Here is a 22,808-nt window from a genome sequence, read left to right on the forward strand (position 1 = left end):
AATTGATGCAAATGGCAGTCAGTATAATGTTCAAATCTTTAACCATTAAAATAAGTCAAATTTTATTGGACAAACTTCCCAATGATAAGCTCAAAATGCACTGTTCCAAATTATTATGGACAACATGGTTTCTAAACATTTTATAGGTTGTAAAAAACTGAAAATGGTAATTTGTTGAATTTTCAGCATTTAGAGGTCATATTTGCTTAAGGCTTCTCAATAGGTTTGAGGTCAGGGGAGGATGGCGGCAATATATGAATTTCCCTCCTTTCGAGGTAATCTTTGCTGCATGAGATAAAGATGATTTTGCTACAGAAGGAATGTTATTTTCGTATCATGGAAAAAAGTGATTAGTCAGAAACTCTATATACTTTTTAAAGGTCATTTTCACACCTTAAGGGGACCCTAAAGCATCCTATGAACTCTCTCCCTGTGATTCTGGACCAAAATATGACTACCACGTCCTTGCTGATGTTGCAGCCTTGTTGGGACATGGTGGTCATCAACCAACCATCCACTACTCCACCCATCAGGACCAACTGCGCAGCACTCGTCAGTAAACAAGGCTGTTTCTAAATTAGGCTTCATGTCTTTTTGGGCCCATTGCAACTGTGAGCATTGTGAGCATTGTTTATGTGAGCATTGTTTATGCATGGCATCAACTGTACCAACAGCTTCAAATACCTGTTTACTACTTTGTAATGGTATTTTAACAGCTGCTCTCTTAATCCAATGAATTTGATTGATATCTTATTATTCCTTTATCTGCACAAACCCATCTGTGATCTGATTCAGGGCCCCTTCACACGGAGTTTATGCTCCGCTCATTCAGACACGTATACACGAGCGCTTCAAAACACATCCCATTCACTTCAATGGAAGTGCGTGTAAAGCCGGCTTTAGGCACGCTCCCATTGAAGTGAATGGGATGTGTTCTGAAGCGCTCGTGTATACGTGTCTGAATGAGCGGAGCGTAATCTCTGAGTGTAGCGGCCCTCAGGTACAAATCTCTTCACAGTAGGATGATTATGTTTAAAGGGGGTGATCATTTTCAGACCAATATTGACAAATGTGCAATAAAAAGATATACAATTTTCCAATATACTTCCTGTATCAATTCCTTACGGTTGTCTAGATTTCGGCTTGCTGTCATTCATTATGTTACTTCTAGGAGGTAAAACCCTGACCACAGTCATGTGATTTACGGTCCATGGTCATGTGATGAGCACACAGGTGTCGCTCGTTACAGTCACAGCACAATATTCAGACAGCTGCCTGGTAATCAACTGTGCACCTGTGTGCTCATCACATGACCATGGGCCGTAAATCACATGACCGTGGTCAGGGTTTTACCTCCTAGAAGTAACATAATGAATGATAGCAAGCAGAGATCTAGAAAACCATGAGGAATTCATACTGGAAGTATATTGGAAAATTGTATATCTTTTTATTGTACATTTGTTTGTCGATATTGGTCTGAAAGTGACCAACCCCTTTAAGTTTTTGTGAAATACTTAATGTTTTCATACCTTGTCCAAGGCATTTCACTATTTGACACTTTAAAGCAGAAGAGAGATCCTTTAACATTTCCATATTGTTTAAAACCTGAGGCCTGCTTTAATAATTTGCAACATCCTTCCTAAGTAAGTTTCCTTTAATTAGGCTTACCTGGCAAACTAATTATTACAGGTCTTTGAGATTGATTTCAGGGCTCCAAAGGGGCCTGAGACACAATACCATCCATGAGTTTAATTGAAAAACAAAAAAATGTAACCTTTTTGATACTTAACTATGATTTGCATAATAATTTGGAACATGGTGTAGAAATTTACAGATGGGAATCTTTCAATTGTAATGTTATTGAGAAGGGGTTAAAATACATGAAAAAGTTAGACACACACAATAATATCTGAGATGGTTGTCATAGATGGTTGAAACGTTAATTAAGACCATTAAGGCACATCAAGAGACATGCTCACAGTTTCGTTTTCTCCAATTAACTCCCATTTCTAGAGATCTTATCAGGGCTGTTTACACTTATGCCGTGGACACTAATTAGCCATGGAGTGTTTTTATTTTGACAAACCTCTTTAATTTAAACTCCACATCGGTTAGTAGTTTTCTACAATAAATCACTGGAACAGATAGATTAATTGTTCATATATTTTGTCTTCGCTAGAACATCCATGTTTTTTGACCCTGCCTATTTTTATTTCCGCTGCCATTTTTATGAGTTATTGAATGGCATTCAGTTTTATCTTTTTTAGTTAAACTATTTGAACATTTTTGTCAACAGGTTTGTGTTGCAGCATAATCAAATCTCAGTATACGTCCACATAACAAAATTGGATACACGCGGAGATACGATAGAGGGCTAATGTAACTCAATGGCAGTCCAACTACGGCTCTGTACAAAATAGAGTTGTGATAAAGACTTGTTCATGAGCTCTAGGTTTGATCTTAAAAAAAGGTCAGGCATAATCAATTAAATATAAGCTAAAAATGGACAAAAAAATGTCAATGACACGAGTAATTAATAGAGATGAGCGAACACCGTTCGATCGAATAGGTATTTGATCGAATATCAGGCCGTTCGAGGTATTAGTTTCCAGTTAGTTCTTGCTATATATACGTGCAAACCAGCTTTTCTTCAGGGTGTTGCCCACAAAATAGCAGGAATACAGAGCAGTTAGTTCTTGCTATATAAACGTGCAAACCAGCAGTTGTATGGACAGAAACCCAAATTTTACTCTAAGGAAACCTTAGCAAGCACCCCTTTAAATCACGATGCCCATGACAACCACAGATGGAATAGGCAATGGGAAATCCAACAGTACCCACCCTTAACTGTCATTGTGGATGTGTGTGTTTGTGATGTGGTAAGACCTTCCAAAATTCACTTTCCTTGCCCTAACTTGAGCCCTTCCAAATTAAGTTAGAGGCCCATAAACTGAGTTACCAGCAGAGATTCAAGCCCTTTAGGTGACTTCAGCCTCTTACCAGCAGAGTTTAAGGACTTTTAACTTAGTTGAGCCTTGCACCAGGAGTGTTTTTGGCCATTGGGTTTAGTTGAGCCTTGCACCAGCAGTGTTTTTGGCAATTGGAGTGAGTTGAGCCTCTAACCAGCAGAGTTTGGTGAAATCAAGGTGGATTCAGCCTCTATCCAGCAGAGTTTGGTGAAATCAGGGTGGATTCAGCCTCTAACCAGCAGAGTTTGGGGAAATCAGGGTGGATTCAGCCTCTAACCAGCAGAGTTTGAGGAAATCAGGGTGGATTCAGCCTCTAACCAGCAGAGTTTGGTGAAATCAGGATGGATTCAACCTCTAACCAGCAGAGTTTTGTGAAATCAGGGTGGATTCAGCCTCTAACCAGCAGAGTTTGAGGAAATCAGGGTGGATTCAGCCTCTAACCAGCAGAGTTTGGGGAAATCCGGGTAGATTGAGCCTAGAAGGATCAGAATTGTGCAACGCAGATGGTGGCGGAATGTGAGGAGGAATTGTAGAGGTTGAGTGCAGACATGACAATTCATATTGGGGTGCTTGACACTAGTGGGCACGAAAATGATGGGTCTATCCAGTGGCTGTTCATTTTGATGAAAGTCAGCTGGTCGGCACTCTCAGCTGACAGCCGGCTGCGCTTATCTGTGATGATAACACCAGCTGCGCTGAAAACCCTTTCAGGTAGCACGCTGGCGGCAGGACAGGACAGCACCTCCAAGGCGTATAGGGCAAGTTCAAGCCACAGGTCCAACTTTGGCACACAATACGTGTAGGGCGCAGAGGGATCAGAGAGGACAGGACTGTGGTTGGACAGGTATTCCCACAAAATGCGCCTATACTTTTCCTGCCAGGTGACACTAGACCCCTCAGTGGTGGCAGTTTGGCGAGGGGGTGCCATTAACATGTCCCAGAGCTTAGACAGTGTACCCCTTGTGGGTGTGGACCGGACGGCACTTGTTCGCCTCATGGAGGAACTGTCCTCTCTGCTGCCAACGACACTTGATGGAAATATCTCCATCATGTTCTGCACCAATTGCTTGTGGCAGTCATTAATGCGATTGGCCCACCCCTCTACCGGAAAAAAAGACAAGATGTTATTTTTATACCGGGGGTCAAGGATTGCAAATATCCAGTATTGATTGCTCTCCATTATTTTGACTACGCGCTTGTCACTTGAAAAGCACCCCAACATGAAGTCAACCATGTGTGCCAGTGTTACTTGGCATGACTTCGCTGCCCCCACCAAAAAGGTCACTCTCCATTTCCTCCTCTTCCTCCTCCTCCCTTTCGCCCCATCCACGCTGCAAGAATGGGACGCATTGAACTTCTCTGGTAGCCTCCTGTGTCACAATCATATAATCTGCCATGTCTTCATCCTCCTCCTCCTCCGTCATTAAACGCTGTGAAGCAGACAGGTGTGTGTAACTACTCTCCTGCTGTGACTGTTATGCTGCTATCCCTGACTCCTCAGTGTGATTTGCGTTATCCCTGATGGCAATGAGGGATTCTCGCATCACACACAAGAGCAGGATTGTTACGCTCACTAGTGAGTCATCACAGCTGAGCCTCTTGGTGGACTCCTCAAACACCCATAGAATTTCACATACCGTATTTTTCGGACTATAAGACGCACCTAGGTTTTAGAGGAGGAAAATAGGGAAAAAAAATTTTGAAGCAAAAACTGGTAAAATATTTAATATATGGGAGTTGTAGTTTTGCAACAGCTGCAAGGCCACATTGACAGGTGACCCTGCAGCTGTACGGGGATGCATAGAGTTTTTTTTTGCGGGGCCAGCTGTACTTTTTAGTTATACCATTTTGGGGATATCTATTGCTTAGATCACCTTGTATTGAAAAAAAAAACAGGAGGTGATTTAGAACTTTTATTTATTTCATATTTTTAAAGCTTTTTTTTTTTTTACTATTTTATTCCCCCCCGGGGGCTTGAACCTGCGGTCACTTGATCGCAAGTCCCATAGACGGCAATACAACTGTATTGCCGTCTATGGACATTCAGTCTATTAGTATTACGGCTGGTCATAGAGACCAGCCGCAATACTAATATAGCCGTGACAGGCCTGGGAGCCTCATTAGGCTCCCGGATGTCACCTGGACAGGTCGGCTCCTGCGATATCGCCGCGCAGGAGCCGGCCTGCAACTTTACAGGTACGGGGCCGGTGGGGACCGGCCCCGGGGGAGAAGGGGCCACGGATACTGACCCGGCATCCGCTGTACTAGAGAGGCGGATGCCGGGGAGGGATAGACGCCGGGGCCTGAGACATCGCTATGATCCTCTGCCCTTCATGAAGCCAGCAGCGGGGGGACGGAGGAGCCCCTGCCGCTGCTGGCTTCATACAGGGCAGAGGAGCGCAGCGATGTCTCAGGCCCCGGCACCTGTAATGGCGTCTATCACTTGCCGGCTTCCGCCTCTCTATTACAGTGGATGCCAGGCGCCACCTTCAGACTATAAGACGCACCCTTCTTTTCCCCAAAAATTTTGGGGAAAAAAAGTGTGTCTTATAGTCCGAAAAATACGGTAGGTCTCCCATCCATGGCCACTCATGGTTGAGAAACTGAGGGAGCTGACTTTGTGGCACCCTAGGGTTTTGGAGATGGTACTCCATCAAAGGTCTCTGCTGCTCAACATATGATATGTTGAGTTCCAGCATGTGGGGATGTCGCACAACAGATGTAGGCGTTGCTGGAGTTTTCTTGAGACTATCAGTGACTACTGTAGACTTGCAAAAGTGGGCGCACAAGCGACACACTTTCACCAGTAGCTCGTGCACATTTGGGTATGTCTTTAGGTTAAAGACATGGGCCGGGCATGGAACATGTTGGAGGCTGGCAAGCTCCAGAGCTGCTACCAGGTTCCTGCCTGGGCCTGGGCCCAGGTGCAGCGGCTCAAACCATATTGCTATCTCATCGAGGAGGGCATCCCTCACTTCGGAGGCAGTGTGCTGTCTGTCCCCCAAGCTGATGAGCTTCAGCACGGCCTGCTGACATCTACCCACGCCAGTGCTGCAACGTTTACAGCTCATAGCTGGTGTCAATTTTGGAGGAGGGTGTTGTTTCAGAGCCCCTGCCAAGTATGATAGGCGGGGGGACGAGGTACACCGGCCCAGTTTGTGACCCAGTCCCAGCCTCAACTACATTCACCCAGTGTGCCGTCAGTGAAATGTAGCGTCCCTGTCCGAATGCACTTGTCCACGCGTCGGTGGTCAGGTGGACCTTTGTGCAAAGCGCAGAACTTAGGGCCCGCCTGATGTTGAGTGACACGTGCTGGTGCAACGCGGGGACGGCACACAGGGAGAAGTAGTGACAGTTGGGAAGGCATAGCGAGGTGCCGCACTTGCCATCAGGTCCCGGAAGGCTGGAATTTCCACAAGCCGGAACAGCAACATCTCCTGGGCCAGGAGTTTGGAGATGTGCGCATTCAAGGCTTGCGCATGTGGGAGGTTAGCACTGTATTTTTGCCTGCACTCAAATGTCTGAGAGATGGTGGGTTGCTGGGAGAAGGTGCATGATGGTGCAGGAGAAGGAGCTGAGACAGGAACAGGGGAGGATGAGGGAGAAGTCCCCAAAGTGGCGGTGTTGCGGTGTCCTGGCTGGTGCTTTGGATTGCAGCACCAGCACTGGCAACAGTGAGAGAGGCAGTGGCGGCAAAGCCGGACGACGATTGTCCTGTGTTTGCTCTCTCCCACTGAGCCAAGTGCTTGGATTCCAAATGACGGCGCAAGGAAGTGGTCTAAACATTGCTCTTTTCAGAGCCCCTACTCAGTTTCGAGTGGCAAATTGTGCAAACTGCACTATATTTGTCCTCCACAAATTCCTTGAAAAATTTCCACACCATCGAGGAACATGCCTTCGATGGGGGAGTTTTTCTGGGCTGGCTATAATAGGGAACATCTTGGGCCTTTCTGGGTGTGGCCTGGCTTCGGCAAAGCAGTTGACCTCTGCCTCTGGACATGCCTCTGTCTCTACCTACCCTCGTTGGTGCTGCACCTCCCTCAACATCGACACTGCTTTCCCCGCTTGACATCCCTTCCTGTCCAGGTCGGGTCAGTGTCCTCATCGTCCACCACTTCCTCTGCCAATTCCTCTCTCGCCTCCTCCTCCTGCACACCGCACATGGCAACAGGCTGCCCTGATGGCAACTGTGTCTCGTCATCATCACTGAGGGTGGGTTGCTGGTCAACCACCACAAAATCAACAGGAGATGGAGGAAACTCCAGTGCTTGGGCATCTGGACACAGAAAGTCATCAGGTAGCTCTGTGGAATTGGGAAATGGAAGGACATGGAGAGGGACAGTTAAAGGACCAGAGAACAGCTCCTGGGAGCAGGGAAAGTTGGGATTACTATGCTGGGAAGATTGGGCATTTTGGGAGGAAGGCTGACTAGAATGTTGTGTAGGAGGAATTGAGGTAGAGGCTGACTGGCTGGTAGATAATGTGGTGGAAGCATTATCCGCCAGCCATTGTAACACATGTTCCTGGTGCTCGAGCCTACTTAGATTTGTGCCCTGCACCCTACTTAATGAGGCCAGCAAGCCAGGGACTGTGAAGAAGTGCAATGCTTGCTGCCCCTGAGGAGTAGGCATGAATGCGCTGTGGCTTCACCGCAACCTTGATCCCCAGCAGCATTCTCACGCCCCCGGCCTCGTCCCTTACCGGTAGCCTTGTGCATTTTTAGCTGGTTTTGATGGTTTGGTGGGTACACACCGTGACTACCTGGATGAAGCGTATATACCCTGACAATTATAATGTATATCCCACTGATTTTTTTGTGGGTACATACTATGACAACCTGGATGAAGCGTATATAGCCTGAGAATTAGAATGTATATCATACAGATTTTTTAGTTTCGGGGGGGGGGGGGGGGGACACAGTTGAACCCTGGATTAAGCGTATATAGGGTATATGGGCATACAATTTCAGTGTATCCCACTTAGTTTAATCCCCACCGCGGAAAGCTGGGTTGCGCAGAGACAGCCTGGCTTAATTGCTGTGAATCCCACTTTAACGTTTGTGGGTAGACACTGTGCCAAGCTTGTTTCCGCTTCTCCCTTTAGTGTAGCTCTTAAAAGAGCTGTTGTGGTTCTTCTTTGATATTCCTGCCTAGTAGAATCTAAAAACCTAACTAGCCCTCAGTAGATGTCTGTCTCTAACTAAGTGCAAGCACAGAATGAATCGGAGCTGATGCCGCCTGTTCGTTTGAATCTGAGGTCACATGTCCTCGGCAGTCAATGGATTTTTCCTAGTTTTTTTCAATGCCTCCGTTGTCATAGTTCCTGTCCCACCTCCCCTGCGCTGTTATTGGTGCAGAATAAGCACCAGGGAAGGTGGGAGGGGAATCAAACTGTAAGTGCGTTTTCAACGTGGTGTTTGTATGGAATTGAACAGCGTGATGTCCAATCGAACATGTACTTGATCGAACGCTGTTCGCTCATCTCTAATGATCATGAGATGAGTGTTGGGTGATGGCCCCAGTGATCTGATATTCATGGCCTATCCTAAGGATGATTCATTTATATCAAAATAGTGGTATTCAGTGGCAAGGTAAACTTTGCTATGTCTTTTGTCTGTGTCATTGTGTTACAAAAGTAATACTTTTTTTAAATTAAAAACAAAATCTATTTATGTTCATTACCATAACTGCACATTTTAATTAAATATATCTGTTCCCAGCAATTACCCTGACCTCTGTTAAATTATCTACAAAATCATTTTCATTGGTACAGTAAATATAAGGCATTACATTGTTCATTTTTTAAATGTCAAATAGATTAAAATCCACATTCGTTTATAAGACTTTTTTTAAATTTTTATATAAAATACAGTACAATAACCATCTGTACTCAAATACTTGCAAAACAAGTGAGAACTAATAATATATTTGTAAAATGATCACATTTATGTTAAAATATATACAGTAATGAAATGCATAATTTAATGCCCCTTAGTGGCCCCCATACAATATAATGCCTTCTCAGCAACCCATCATATAATATAATACATACAAATAGAAATATATAATACCTGACCCATAACTCATAGAACTGTCTGCAGGCTCCAGTTTTAGTTCCGTCTCAGAGCTCATCAAGCTTTTACGAGCCAACAGCATTAGTTGTTACCTGAATGGTGGAACATGATGATGGCTCCTTCCTCCAATACTGTCTATCTAACTTTGTCTATGTCCCGATGATGAAAATAAAGCCATGCTTAGACATATATATGAATAGAATAGTTAGTGTATTACTTTGTGACAACTTGTGTGAGAAAGTGACAGGCAGAGTGCTGGAGTTCTGATATATCAGCCACAGGTTTCTGACATAAGGGCGGGTCTTGAGTAGGCCTCACCCCATGTGTAGGTCATGGGCTTGTTACTGGGCCATAAAAGACTGTAGAGCCTACACTTTAGGGAAGTTTCTGGGAGCGAGAGGCAACTCCTGGGTCTGTCCTGAAACACAGAGTCTGGTGAGACTGTACTGTGCTAATTTGATTGTTCGTGGGGCTGGCAGTAAGCCACACATATACTTAGTTTTTGTTACCATTTAGTTAGAGCTTGGACCAGCAGGGTTTTGTTTGAGCTTTTTTTGCCTGAAGTTAAGGCTGTATTTTATTTTGCTTATTCTGTGCCTGATGTGAAGATTTATTTATTTTTGCTGTTTCTCCAAATAATTCTCTTTGCACTAGACAGTGTGTCCCTGTCTCTGACTGGTTGAGTCCGCACCATTGTTGCTACCAAGCTACCTTCCCCACACTTGTTACATAACCATTTTTTTTTCATCTAGCACAGTGGCTTAACTTATGATACACATATCTGGCCAAGTAAGGCCTAGCCTTTACCTTAGCTCAAATGTGGGTAAGGACTCAAATTTATGGTTAAATCAATTCTATACAATATCTTTTACAGCAACCTAGTAAAACCATTGATAGGCTGTAATTCACATCACTATCACTGGGTGGGAAAACATATAGGATAGTAATCTTGTGACAGAGCATTGCAAAATTATTTTGTTTTGAAAAGCTAGTCATCATGTGATAAATACATCTGGGCATGACAAGCTATAGGAAAGATCACGAAGGACATGTTTGTATTGAAACTACGAATATATGCATAGGTACAATTGAGTAGAGTAGAGAATAGTATACTAGTACAACAATCTCAATAATTCATTTGACATGCTCGGAGTATCACCTCTAGTATAGTCCTAGCCTGGACACACGTTTTGGCATTTGCCCAGACAAGCTGGGTAACCAACATACAATTGACATCAACTACTATCCTTTAAAAAAAATCAATCAATATAGAATTTCTGCATTAATTACACATGTAATCACAATGTAATGGCAGAAATTTTGTTTTTAACTGTTATGTTACTATAATTTAAAGTAGTAGTTCACATTATCTCTTAAGCTTAAAGCACAATAACAAAGTGTGCAAGCCAAGTCTCCAGAGCATCTGATGCTCCATTCCAATAATTATAGACTAGGTCCTATCCTGCTCCATGTCATTGGAACAGAAAGGATTCGAAGTTCTCATACAGGTGACTGCATCACAGAAATCACTTGGATGTCATGCCAAGTGTCATAAGAGTGCATTCCACTGCAAAATACCCCCCTCCTTGATGGCACATCTGGTCGTGCGCATAGGGCCTTGTACTAAACACTTATACTACACAGGTCAAGAATATCATTTTTCAAAATTGATAGACAACTTCAAGTGAATCACTAGTTGAATAACATTGCTCTTTTAAAATGAGGGACCCAATGTGTGTATACCTCCAAAACATTTGGAAGTTTGTCTGCAGTTAGATTATAATGATCTTAGTCATGTTGTCAGCCCTTGCGGACAGGGACCTCTATTCCGCTGTGCCAGTCGGTCATTGTTAGTATTATATCTGTTTGTATAGTTTGTGTACCGTATGTAAACCCCCAAATGTAAAGCACCATGGAATCAATACACAATAGTAATATTGTACGTAAAACTAAAATGTCCTTGATTGCAACAGTGACTACTGAATTCTGAACTTCATTTCGTGGCAGAATAAGCCTACAGCTCTGTTGACATCTGTGTTGCAAGCTTTGTTAGAAGCCTCCATCGTTGATTCAGTCAAAAATACCAGACAAAAGAGCACAGCATGATGGAATAATGGTCATAATGACAAATCTCAATAGACCTCTCATTATAGTCAAAGGAGTCTGTCAGTCACCTTTAGTGTTTTTTATATGATGAATCTGGCATTGCCATTATTTTGTTGTTCTACTCTGATGGAAGAGAACAGTGAAAACAATTAGCACAGGTGTGAACGGAGCCTAAAAACTGACATTCATGTGCACTGCCAATAGTGGCTGAAATGCTGTAATCCACATATTGAGTGGACAATTGAACAATGGAAACCTTGGAAGTATCTAAATTTGACAGATGCCAGAAAAACATATTTTGCACCAGCTGTAAAGTTTGTCGGAGGAAAGAAATATCAAAATGCTACAGCATGCAATGTATAATACTCTTCCTCTTACACGTGATAATGCCAATGTACCACAAGAACACTATTTGAAGTTATTATTTTGTTATAATTATCCGAAACATAACATAATACTCCTTAAGTCTTAGGCCCCATAGAAACTCATCACGATTTTTCCCATATTGCTTTTTACAGAAAGTCCACAGAGTTTTCCTTTGTAAACTTTCTCCTTCAATTATACCTATAGGGAAACCACCAGCGTTTCCTTAGGTATAAGTAATATGCTGCAATTTCTAAAATTGTGATGGTTTTGGACATCATAGCATTTCCACTGCAGGTATCTTTCTGCAGTGTGTGGATGGGATTCTAGCTATCCCATCCACTTTGCATGGAGTATAAAACCACGGCGTTTTCACCACCAAATTGCAGCTTTTACATAACATGGGGCCCCACCTTAGGATGAAAAAGGTGTAATGTATTATTTTAAGCAACACTGGTAATAATTCATGAAGACCTGCATCTTCTGCTGGCATACAATATGCAAGTCTTTTTGAATCAAGTGCATGTTCCCGAAGTGCTTGCACCTAAATGGAAATCCATGCCAGCTCCTTTCTGGTGTTGATTGTTGTTGTAGTATATAACACAAAAGTGCCATAAATGATGGGGCCACACGGTGGCTCAGTGGTTAGTACTGCAGCCTTGCAGCGCTGGAGTCCTGGTGTTCAAATCCCGCCAAGGGCAAAAAACATCTGCAAGGAGTTTGTATGTTCTCTCCGTGGTTGCATGGATTTCCATCCCATATGCCAAAAAAGACATACTGATAGGGAGAAAAAAGAAGTACATTGTGAGCTCTATGTGGGGCTCACAATCTACATTAAAAAAAAGTGCCATAAATGATAATGAATGGGACACAATTGATGGCTCTGCCCATACCAACCTATGGCCCCACCCACCTCCTGAAAAGTGATGAGACCAGCACAAAAAACAAGTTGCAACTATTTTATGCTAAAAAGTTGACATTAAATAATAGTGAATTCAGCCCCATTATATTATTCCTAGTACATTTCTTGGAAAAGTGGTGCATAGAACAGATTCAAAGAAGATATCAGTCAGTTTGTGCAGTAAAGACACCACTGAATTTGCGTTGTAACTTGACTAAGCTTAGACAACAACAGAGATCTGTAATGATAGTCAGCCATATGTATCATTACAATAATGAGATATACAAACTTCTTACCCTTGACCTTGGTCTTCAGTGCTTAAGCGTTGCATTCTGGTTATGGAATAGACTTGTAGTGATTTTTTTTTTCCTAAATGGATACTTCATTTTATCACTTAGTTTGCATGAAATGTTCTACAGGAAGTTTGTTTTCACCTATTGTAGTAAAAGTTATACTGTTGTAGTAACAAAATACACTATTATCAATACATTACACTTATTTGTGGCAATGTGTTCTCAAAGCCATTTTTGTTCATGTGAAAAAGGGAAATAAAAAAACCAAAACCAATAAATGCTAGAATCACAAGTGTGCACACAGGAAAACAAGGTTTATAATAACGTGTAGGTCTATCTATCTACAAGATGTGATGCAGACTTCCTACTTCATAGTGGGAATTTACTTATTTAAATGATGCAAAAATATCATTTATTTAGCTCTTAACAGTAAATATTTTTAAAAAGTATAATATTTTAACAGAAATCTAGTATGTTGAAAACATGATTTGATAAAAAAAAAAAGACATTAGCAACTAACTAAAAGTGGTCCTTATATTGTTGTATGTGGACATTGTTGGATTTAGAACAGTTGTCACTATGAAATGTAATCTAATCTAGATGTGATTTTTTTTTTTTAGATTTGTGGACAATTGCAAGTGAAACATTCTTGCAAATATAATTTTTTTTATTTTTTTTTTTAGTTTCCAAGATATTCTCAACTGTCTTAGAGGTGTACAGCTATATAAAACATAATGAAAATCTGTTCTATGTAAAATACCACCCTAAAGATAGTTGAAAGGAGTTGTAAATTTGGGTAATAGTCACTTCAGAAGTTGGTCAAAGCAATATGAAGTGATGGCTTATAAAAGTAAACTTGTGTAATAATATAGAATTTTTATCTGAAAGTCTGATTGCCATTTGGAATTACTTTAACAAATGTTATGCACATGTGGGGACTAAAATTCACATCAAAAATTGAACCTGCACTACAAATATTAACCATACAGCATAACAGTTATTGCAGCAGGTTCTAGCAGGTATGTCCAATGAAAAACCTTAATTTGCAAAGGGACACACGGGCATTACACAGGGACAGCAGTCTATCAGCAGATTCTGTAAATCTGCTTACTGTCTGTGAAAAATCACGCAAGCAGTCAGAAGTAGATACAAATACATAGAAGGCTTTTCTTACATTGTGATATTTGCAGAATGTTCAGTCCTTTGCACAGAGAAAGACATATTGCAGATGTGTGGAGGCTCTGAGGAGAATTAACCCCTCCCATTTGCATTCAACATGTGAAGAGAGAAATTAACCTCAAACTCCACTCACTGTGAACTAACCCGTCATCTGTGGAGACAAAATGTCTCTAGTAACTGGGATTGAACTGCAGATTAGCTAATGGCAGGACAGGAAGGTTAGAAAGGTTTTTCAGACAGAAAACAGCAATATTTTTTCATTAAAGTGCATTACATTTTGATACAGGTTCACATACTCTATTAAATGATAAACTAAGTTATCTGAAAAGTTAGTGATCATTTAAAAATAAAAACATTTTTATCTATATACAACTGATGTATATGTACTAAATTACATGGCTTTTGTTTTCTTTCTTTTTTCTAGGTACAATAATTGTGGATAATATGCAAATCAAAGGAACAGCTGGAGGCCTTTTTCCTACTATACAACTTACCTTGATAGAAAATGTGGATTATTGGGTAATATTAGATCCCATTAAACAGATTTTATATCTCAACAGTACTGGGAGAGTCTTGGACAGAGATGTAAGTATATGGTTTAATTAATGTAATGATGTAAAATTAAGAGAATATCACTAAGTCTTCTGGGTGTACAAGCCAGTAACAATAAGGAATCTTCTATTTTAACAGTTAATTTTTGTATGCTTGATAACCCCACAAATGCATCCACAGCAGTGTTAAATACACACGGTTTCCTTGCTCATCCTATAATTAGCTTTATTTTACTTGATGCTTCATGTATTTCAATCTAGTGAATCTGTCGGCAAACTACATTTTCCATGATCCATCTGCTTGATCTCACTCTCTGAGTTTGATGCTCACAGGACGGGAGGAGGGAGCTTGCAAACAAAACCTTACAGAAGCATGTGACCTCAGATGTTGCATGCTTCATGAGAAATGTAGTTTGATCACTCATTCACTGCATATAAATAACAGTGATACAAGGAGCAAGAGGTAAAATAAAGCCAAGCAAAGGCTGAACAAGGGAACAGTAAGTGTTTAGTACTGCTGTGGAAGTATTAGAAGATAATTGTTGGAAGCTGGATAAACCATTTAATATACATCACTGGTTATGTACACATTTGTTATCAAGTCATATAGGCATTATGAGCTTTAAGGGATTGCCAAGATGAGAAAAGCATGACCACTTTTTTCCAAAAACAGCACCTTGTCCATGGGTTGCGTCCAGTGTTGCAACTCTTCTCTATCTCAGTGAATGGGGAGGAGTTGTAGTGTCACATATAATATGTGGATAGGTATAGCATTTTTTATAAAAACAGCCATTTTCTTGTAATCCTGAGTAATTTTAATTTTAGGTGTCTAAATATTCACTTTGTATGTGTCAGGGTCTGGGGTTGCTAGGTAGGGTGGCATAGACACACAAGTCCAGTTTCTTTTAGTCCAAAACAAAGGTAGAGTTTATTTTCACTCAAAAAGGTAGTGCAGCAACAAAAGGAAACAATACAAAAATAAATCCCTGCCCGGCTAGGCTCTAACTAGATGGCTCTAACCAGCCATCTGCTTACATATGTAACTCCTAAACAGGTGGAAGCTGAATAACCTTTAGATAATGTACTGGAGGGCTGAGGGAAGCTAAATATATATCTCCTGAATCTTCAAGACTTTAACCAACACTTAATTTATATAAGGTTTATAAAACCATCAGATATTTTGCTACATTCCATATGCCTGCTATCTATGAATTTCCTGCCATTTTGCAGTAATTTCCAATCTTCTTACTATAGATGAAATGACAGAGGTGGATGTATAAGTTAATTGGTCTCTTCTGTAAAATCTAGGAAAATTAAAAATCAATTTAGTACATTGTGCCAACTCTGAAATTACATTTTTAATATTTACATAAAGGGGCACATTAAGCTTTATAATGCAACAGTGGCACAGCCCTTTTTAAGGGGATTCTCTGGGAGAAAAAAACAACAACTTGTACAGGTTTCCAGATAGCTGATATGAACTACTGCTGCAGAGCTGAGCAAACACCTGTGGCAAAGGAGCTGCTTATGTAAATTAATTGTGGCAACAGCCTACAGGTGTTCTGCTGAAAAAATTCCATTTGTAGAAAGATTGTTCATGTTTTTCCCACAATTTTTTGCAATTTAAATACTGTAATGTCAAACATGGATTAAATTGTCTAGGGCTGAATCTGCAAAACTATCATTAACCAGACAATTATTCATTGAGTGGCTGTTCGACCATTAACCTACACCTATCTAATCTGTTTCACCTCGTTAAGGAGGAGAAGTTGGATTTGCTTGTGAACTTTTTTTCTGGAACGGTTATCTTGATGACCTATTCTTCAGATAGGTCATCAAGATTTGATAAATAGCATTGCAACATTTAGAACCCACACAAATTAGCTGGTTGAGGAGGCCACAATGTTTGCGCAAGTGTTGCAGCCTCTTCACTAAACACCAAACACTGCCCTATACATTCATATATATTTCAGCTCAATCCCATTCACTTGAATAGGACCATGTTGCTGTTATACCATGTGCCCGAAGAGTGGGATATCATCAGCACTTTAAAGAGGCCACAGTTCTGGTGTGCACCACATCCTCTTAAAACAGCTGATATATGTGGGTCTGAGATGTCAAAACCCAATAATATCCAAGAGATGTCCTATCCTGAGAGAGGTCATCTATATATAAGTCCCAAAAAAATCTGTTAAAGGAAAAGAGGGGTGAGCCAGGAACAAGAATAAGAGACCCAGGGCAAAGGAGGTGAATGTCTCCTTTTCTGGGTGAGAGGGTCACTGTCTGGAGCATAACTTCATTGATGTGTAGCACCCACTATGGTCAGTTTTCATGCAAAGCCAGTTTACCACTTAATTTTTATTTATTTTTTTTCTGTGTTGGAAGAAACTGGAGTATCCAGAGGAAACCCATGCAAATGAGAAGAATGTAAAAATTCCATGCAGATTTTGCTCTTGGTAGAATTTAACGTAGGACCCCAGTGCTGCAAAGCAACAGTGTTACCCACTGAGCAACCATGCTGCCAAATTTAAACCTACTTCTTTTCTGACTCTTTGTATTTCCATAAGTCAGTATATTATGTTTTGGATAAAACAATAGAAGGATTCACTGTCCTTTGAGGAAAAACGCAATCCTTCATGGTTGTAAATTGTTTTTTTTTGTTTTTTTTTTCTCTCTCTCTAAGAAAGTTTATAACAATATCTTTTTCAGTTAAAGATAACTATTTTCTATTAGTCCTACAGAGGGGACTTTGGTTTATGACATGCAGCTTTTGATTTGAAGAGCCGGCCCTGAGCTTGGCATACGTATTCCCAAATCTGTCACTAATTTTCTTTGTTGAAGGCCCAGTGACAGATTTATGATAAGTCTATGTGACAAAACTGAAACTATTTAATTCACAATTATTTTATTCATGGAGCTTTCCCATATATTACTGTTTCATACTCTAAAAAAACTGTTGCAAAGGTGGAGAAAATAAAACATATTAGAATATGAATATTTACTAATATTACAACTGACTTAACATGCATACATGTTCAGGGAAGTTTTCTTATTGTCCTCCTGTTCACTGCCTAGTTCAATATCTAATGGTTAAGCTGTACTGTAAGTATGTGGGGTTTTTTTTCCCTCTCCAACCTTTTAAGTAATATCAGGGTAACATCTTTTTTATCAGGATAATCACTATTTTAATATGAGGCCATGGACAGTCCTAGTGTTCCAGTGTGTTCTCCCAGCAGAAGTACCTGCCACACTGACATCTTGAGTCCCTTTCCTTAAGTCGTTGATTGGTCTCTGCAGTCATGTGACCGCTGAGGTCAATCAGGCAAGGACATCACTACCTGTGACATCCCATGTCCCTTTCCATAGGCCTCTGAGTCCATGTTGCAAGAACATCTGCCAGAATAAAACACCACAGCAGCAGGCCAGACCATGCTGGGAGACTCCAGAGCACCCGAAACAAGTTGCTTTTTTTGTGGGTTCTTTTTTTTGCTTTGTTTTTCACCTTCCCCAGCCTCATATTAAAAAAAAAAAAAAAAAATGTGGTTATCTTGGACAACCCATTTAAGTTTTATGCATTTAGACATGCAAAGTGTTTTTCTTTCAGATCCCATACAAATGCATGGAAAATAGGAATAGGAAAATAGGACATATGGATTACGCTGCTCACCATATATCTGAAATTGTTCTTATTTTTGCCCATTTATTTAGCACTGAACTGTAACTCACTTTCCAACTTTACATTTTTAATTTTACTTAACAGCCACCAATGTCCATCAGGACCTTCGGTGTCAAAATTCAGTGTACAAATTTGAAAGTTGGTAGCATCATCACCCATGAAGTGCGAATAGTTGTAAGGGACCGGAATGATAATTCACCACAATTTATGCAACGCAGTTACTTCACATCAGTCAACGAGGTAAGAGCTAAACACAACATCATTGATGAATTTGTTCATACGTTTTCTGTCTAATAAAATTAGGAAAAAAAAATGTTTAAATTATAAAGACGTCTATCCAACGTTGGTTTGTCTACCCAGTGTTAGTACATGATTTCTACAATATTTTTTCATATCTATTTGAATTCTCATTAAAGACTTAATCCAAGTACCTCGTAGGTGTAGTTTGATACAGAACAATTTGGTTCTGAATATGATGTAGAATGTTCATTACCAGTGGATATAGATCATGGTCTGTCACATTATGTGGCTTTATATTTCGTGGAAGCCTAATTTCTCAGCAGTAACCATTTTTATCCATGCAGTTTAGATCTTTCACTCTGATCTGAGTTAAAGGCCATAAAGTTCAAGTTTGTTACTTTTATTATTGTATTCATTCTTTGTTCTAAAAAAGATTTTCATACAGTAGTTGATTCAAAAACATTGTCTCAGCTTCATAGCGATTAACGCATCATCAATCCCTCTTTTGATCCCAAGTGTATAACTTATCATTAACTCTTTCGCTGACAGGGGTTTTCAGTTATCTTGCACCTCTGATAGCAAGGCAATTTTCTTAGTTTTGAGATAAAGAAATAAAACCTAAATTGAAACATTAAAAAAATTATACTAACCCTCCCCCACCTGTATATTTTATGAAAGTGGACACCTGCAACATTGTCAAAATGCTATTTGGTGCTGTATACGAACAGGTACCTTCATGCAATTTTGATTTAAAGTGTGTACCGTATATACTCGAGTATAAGCCGAATTTTTCAGCCCAGTTTTTGTGCTGAAAAAGGCCCCCTCGGCTTATACTCTAGTCAGCAAAAAAAAAAAATATATATTTTTTTTTTTAGGGGTGGGGTCTATGACCAGCCACAATATCAGTGTATAGAATCTCCCATAGAATAGTGCAAAAAAGTTATAGCCTGGAGATAGATCATCAATAAAAGTGAGATGAAAAAGCCCTTCAATAAAGCCCAAGTGCCACCTTAATTAAATTAATTACCCCCTTATATTATACACCCTACATAAATACAGCCAACATGTACCATTGGCATAACTACTGCCATAGCAGCAGAGGCAGCTGCTACAGGGCCCGGGACATTAGGGGCCCGGTGACAGCCGCTACCGCTGCTATCATTATACTCGGGGTGGGTGGGGTCTTTTTGGACCCCTGAGTATAATGATTGGCGGCCTGGGAGAGGTAAGAAACATAAAAAATACTTACCTCTCCACGATCCTGCCAGGCCTCCTTCCTGACATCCTCTCTGACGTCACATGAACCCGGCCTGTGTCCCGGGTCATGTGACGTCCGACGTCATTGAACAAGGATGTCAGCGGAGGCCGACAGCGTAGGAGCCGGGGAACAGGTAAGAAACAGTAGTTTTTTATGTTTTCCCCGGGTCTCCAATTATTATATTCTGGGGTCTGAAAAGACCCCAGAGTATAATAATTGTTTATGGGTGTCCACAGTCTGACATAATACTGTGTGCAGGGGCCGCTATGCGATACAATACTGTGTGCAGGGACCACTAAGGGACATAATACTGTGTGCAGGAGCCACTATGGGGAATAATACTGTGTGCAGGGGCCACTATGGGGTACAATACTGTGTGCAGGGGCCACTATGGGGGATAATACTGTGTGCAGGGGCCACTAAGGGACATAATACTGTGTGCAGGGGCCACTATGGGGGATAATACTATGTGCAGGGGTCACTATGGGGGATAAGACTGTGTGCAGGGGCCACTATGGGGGATAATACTGTGTGAAGGGGACACTATGGGGCATAATAGAACGCACAGGAATGCGTAGGAGAGGGTCGGTCGAGGTCTTCGGTGACGGTCGGGGGGGGGGGAAGCATGTCAAAAGGTCCCCCCGGGGCCCCGCCATTCCTAGTTACGCCACTGGTAGTGACCCCTTATATAAATGTTACCCCTGCTATTCATAATGTTCCATAATGACCTTGTATGTAAATGATGTCCCCTTCTATTCATAATGACCCCTTGTATGCACTTCAAACACCATTGTAGCTAAAAGCATGCCCCTAGCTATGACTCTACTTCAATCTTTTTGGGAACAGCTTTGGGAAGGCATTTTTCTGTTTCAGCATGACTACATTTCCCAGCATGTCCTACTACACAAAGCAAGTTTCATAGTAATGGTTGAGTAGATTTGGTGTGAAAGAACTGGACTTCTCTATATAGATGTCTGATCTCGCCTTTGGGATAAACCAGAATGGAGATTGCAAGACAAGACCTTTTTGCTGACCTCGCAAATGTTAGATTATGTTTATTGGAATTTTTGCCCATTTATTCCATCTTGTATAAAGCTGTCCCAGAAGATTGGAAGTTGTTGTTCGAGCAGGGGTGGGTGGGGGAGAATGGGGGGGGGGAGGGTTTATTTGGCAACTCCATATTTATGTGTACTGTGTAGATGACCCAATACTTTTGTCTACATTGTATATATTTCCATTAAAGGGTGAATTCATATCTTGAGGATTGATTGCATAAAAGATATGCCACTGTCCAATTCATGTGAATAGGATTTTAAACAATCTGTGTAATTACCTCCAAAATTACCCCTTTAAAGTGAATGGAACTAATATTTTCTATAACAAATCTATTCCACGTGAATATTCCCTAATACGTAGAAATGGCCATGTTGAATTCTGGAAGTGAAACAAAGACAACATTTTATAATAAATTATAACAATAAACAATCTAATTAACTCGGCTCCATTCGCATATTCCTCTTAAATAATCTCGTGTAATTATTTTAGAAATTCATTAGTATGAAAGGCATTCAATGTCATTAAAGTATGATTTTTCCCTTGATACAACAAGAGAAAGAAGTATTTTTTTTTTAAGCAATCACAAATGTGAGTCGCTTGGCTGGAATAGAATCGAGACAAAAATAATATGAGATGTCTGGGACTGTTGGTAAATTTCCATAATAAACTTAGTTAGAAGCTTCTTTCCAAACAGCACAGCTGCGTTTGTCTTTTTAAATGATTGACTTTTTGTATACAAAGCAAAGTCTTTTATCCCTCGGCTTTAAAGTAATTAAAAAAGCAAATACATTTCAAAAAGGACATTCAGATGTCCAAAAGTAGCATTCATCTTACTCCACTGAATTCAAGTGCTGAGACATTTAATTGCGATGTTACATTGTTTTATATGGCTTGTGTTTGACTCTAACACTGATACATGGTTAGAGTTTATGGAATTGAGTTTGTAAAATTTCATGATTATAAGAGAAGCCTAGATTGCTCATGTCTTGTATTGGTTGCTCTAAATTTTAGAGTGTATCTGTAAAGAGACAAAGTCTAGAGCCCATACAGGTACAAGCCCATTAGTCTAACTGCCATTTGGATGGACGCCTCAACAGATTTTTCCACACTTAGGTTAGTTTGGTTACAGGTTTAGTTTTCTTTTTTTTTAAACCAATGCAACATTATATTACATCTAGAGATGGGCAAACAGACGAGAACAAACAGATGGAGAGTTGTCTTGGGTGAATTAAACTAGCCACCGCATTGTATTATGAGGGGTCTTCAGACCTCAGAGTATAATAGGTAGATGTCCAGGGGAGATGACAAAAGTAAGAAAAAAACCCCATTAATACTCTACTTCCTTTACCTCTTGTGTGCCTTCTCATAGTGTCTGGTGCTCTCCTGTGATGTCATGTGTCCTGGGTTACACCTGAGGCCTGTGATTGGGCCACCAGCGATCATATGGCCACACCAAGCATTATCTTATGACTTTTGGTGCGCCCATGCCACTGCTGAGGCCAAATCACACCTAGTCCATTACATCACAGGAGAGTGCCAGACATCACCCTGAAGGACCATAAGAGGTAACAAAAGGAATATGAATGTTTGGTGTGCTTACTATACAACATGCAACTTGGCTTGTGCTCAGCACAGGCTAAATAAGAAATCCATGAAGTCAGAAGATACAGCAGAACTCACTGATCTGGTAGCAGTTCTTAATTTGGGTAGACAGGCAGCTAAACGCAGACAGAGACATACTGCATGGACAGACAATTGATGAATAGATTTTAACACTGTGTGCTTCTTTAGGTCAAAGTACCTTGACCCAAAGAGGTGCATATTGAGCAAAAATGTCTGCTATCTGTGCATTCTGTTTGTCTCTATTGGAATAAACAGGCAGCTAAAAGCCAGCAAAGTGCCTTTCTTGCTACATGAGCTGGATTGACCATATTTAAAACATGTTTGCAATAGGGAAATTCACTGCTGCACAAGTTCTCATTGACCAAGAAGAACCATTAGGGCTAGTTCACACAGGGCAAAATGGTTAGGATTTTAATGCAGAATCCACGTTAAAATCCTGCTAAAAAAAAACAAACCAAAAAACGCCTCCCTTTTAAATCAATGGAAGACTATCATTTCTTCAGGCGGATTCCGCAGCTGA

The 22,808-nt window shown here is 40.7% G+C and overlaps 1 protein-coding gene across 3 annotated transcripts in view; it reads left to right on the forward strand.

Annotated features, from left to right (window-relative positions):
• Nucleotides 1–22,808, forward strand: part of PCDH15 (protocadherin related 15) — a 1,015,846-nt gene that overhangs the window by 357,458 nt on the left and 635,580 nt on the right. For all 3 annotated transcript variants that reach the window (XM_075257479.1, XM_075257481.1, XM_075257480.1), the window contains 2 exons: nt 14,309–14,469; nt 18,196–18,351. In XM_075257479.1, coding sequence (XP_075113580.1) covers nt 14,309–14,469; nt 18,196–18,351 — 317 coding nt within the window. The remainder of the gene's footprint in view (nt 1–14,308; nt 14,470–18,195; nt 18,352–22,808) is intronic.

Source organism: Leptodactylus fuscus, chromosome 10, assembly GCF_031893055.1.
Source record: "Leptodactylus fuscus isolate aLepFus1 chromosome 10, aLepFus1.hap2, whole genome shotgun sequence".
NCBI lineage: Eukaryota > Metazoa > Chordata > Amphibia > Anura > Leptodactylidae > Leptodactylus > Leptodactylus fuscus.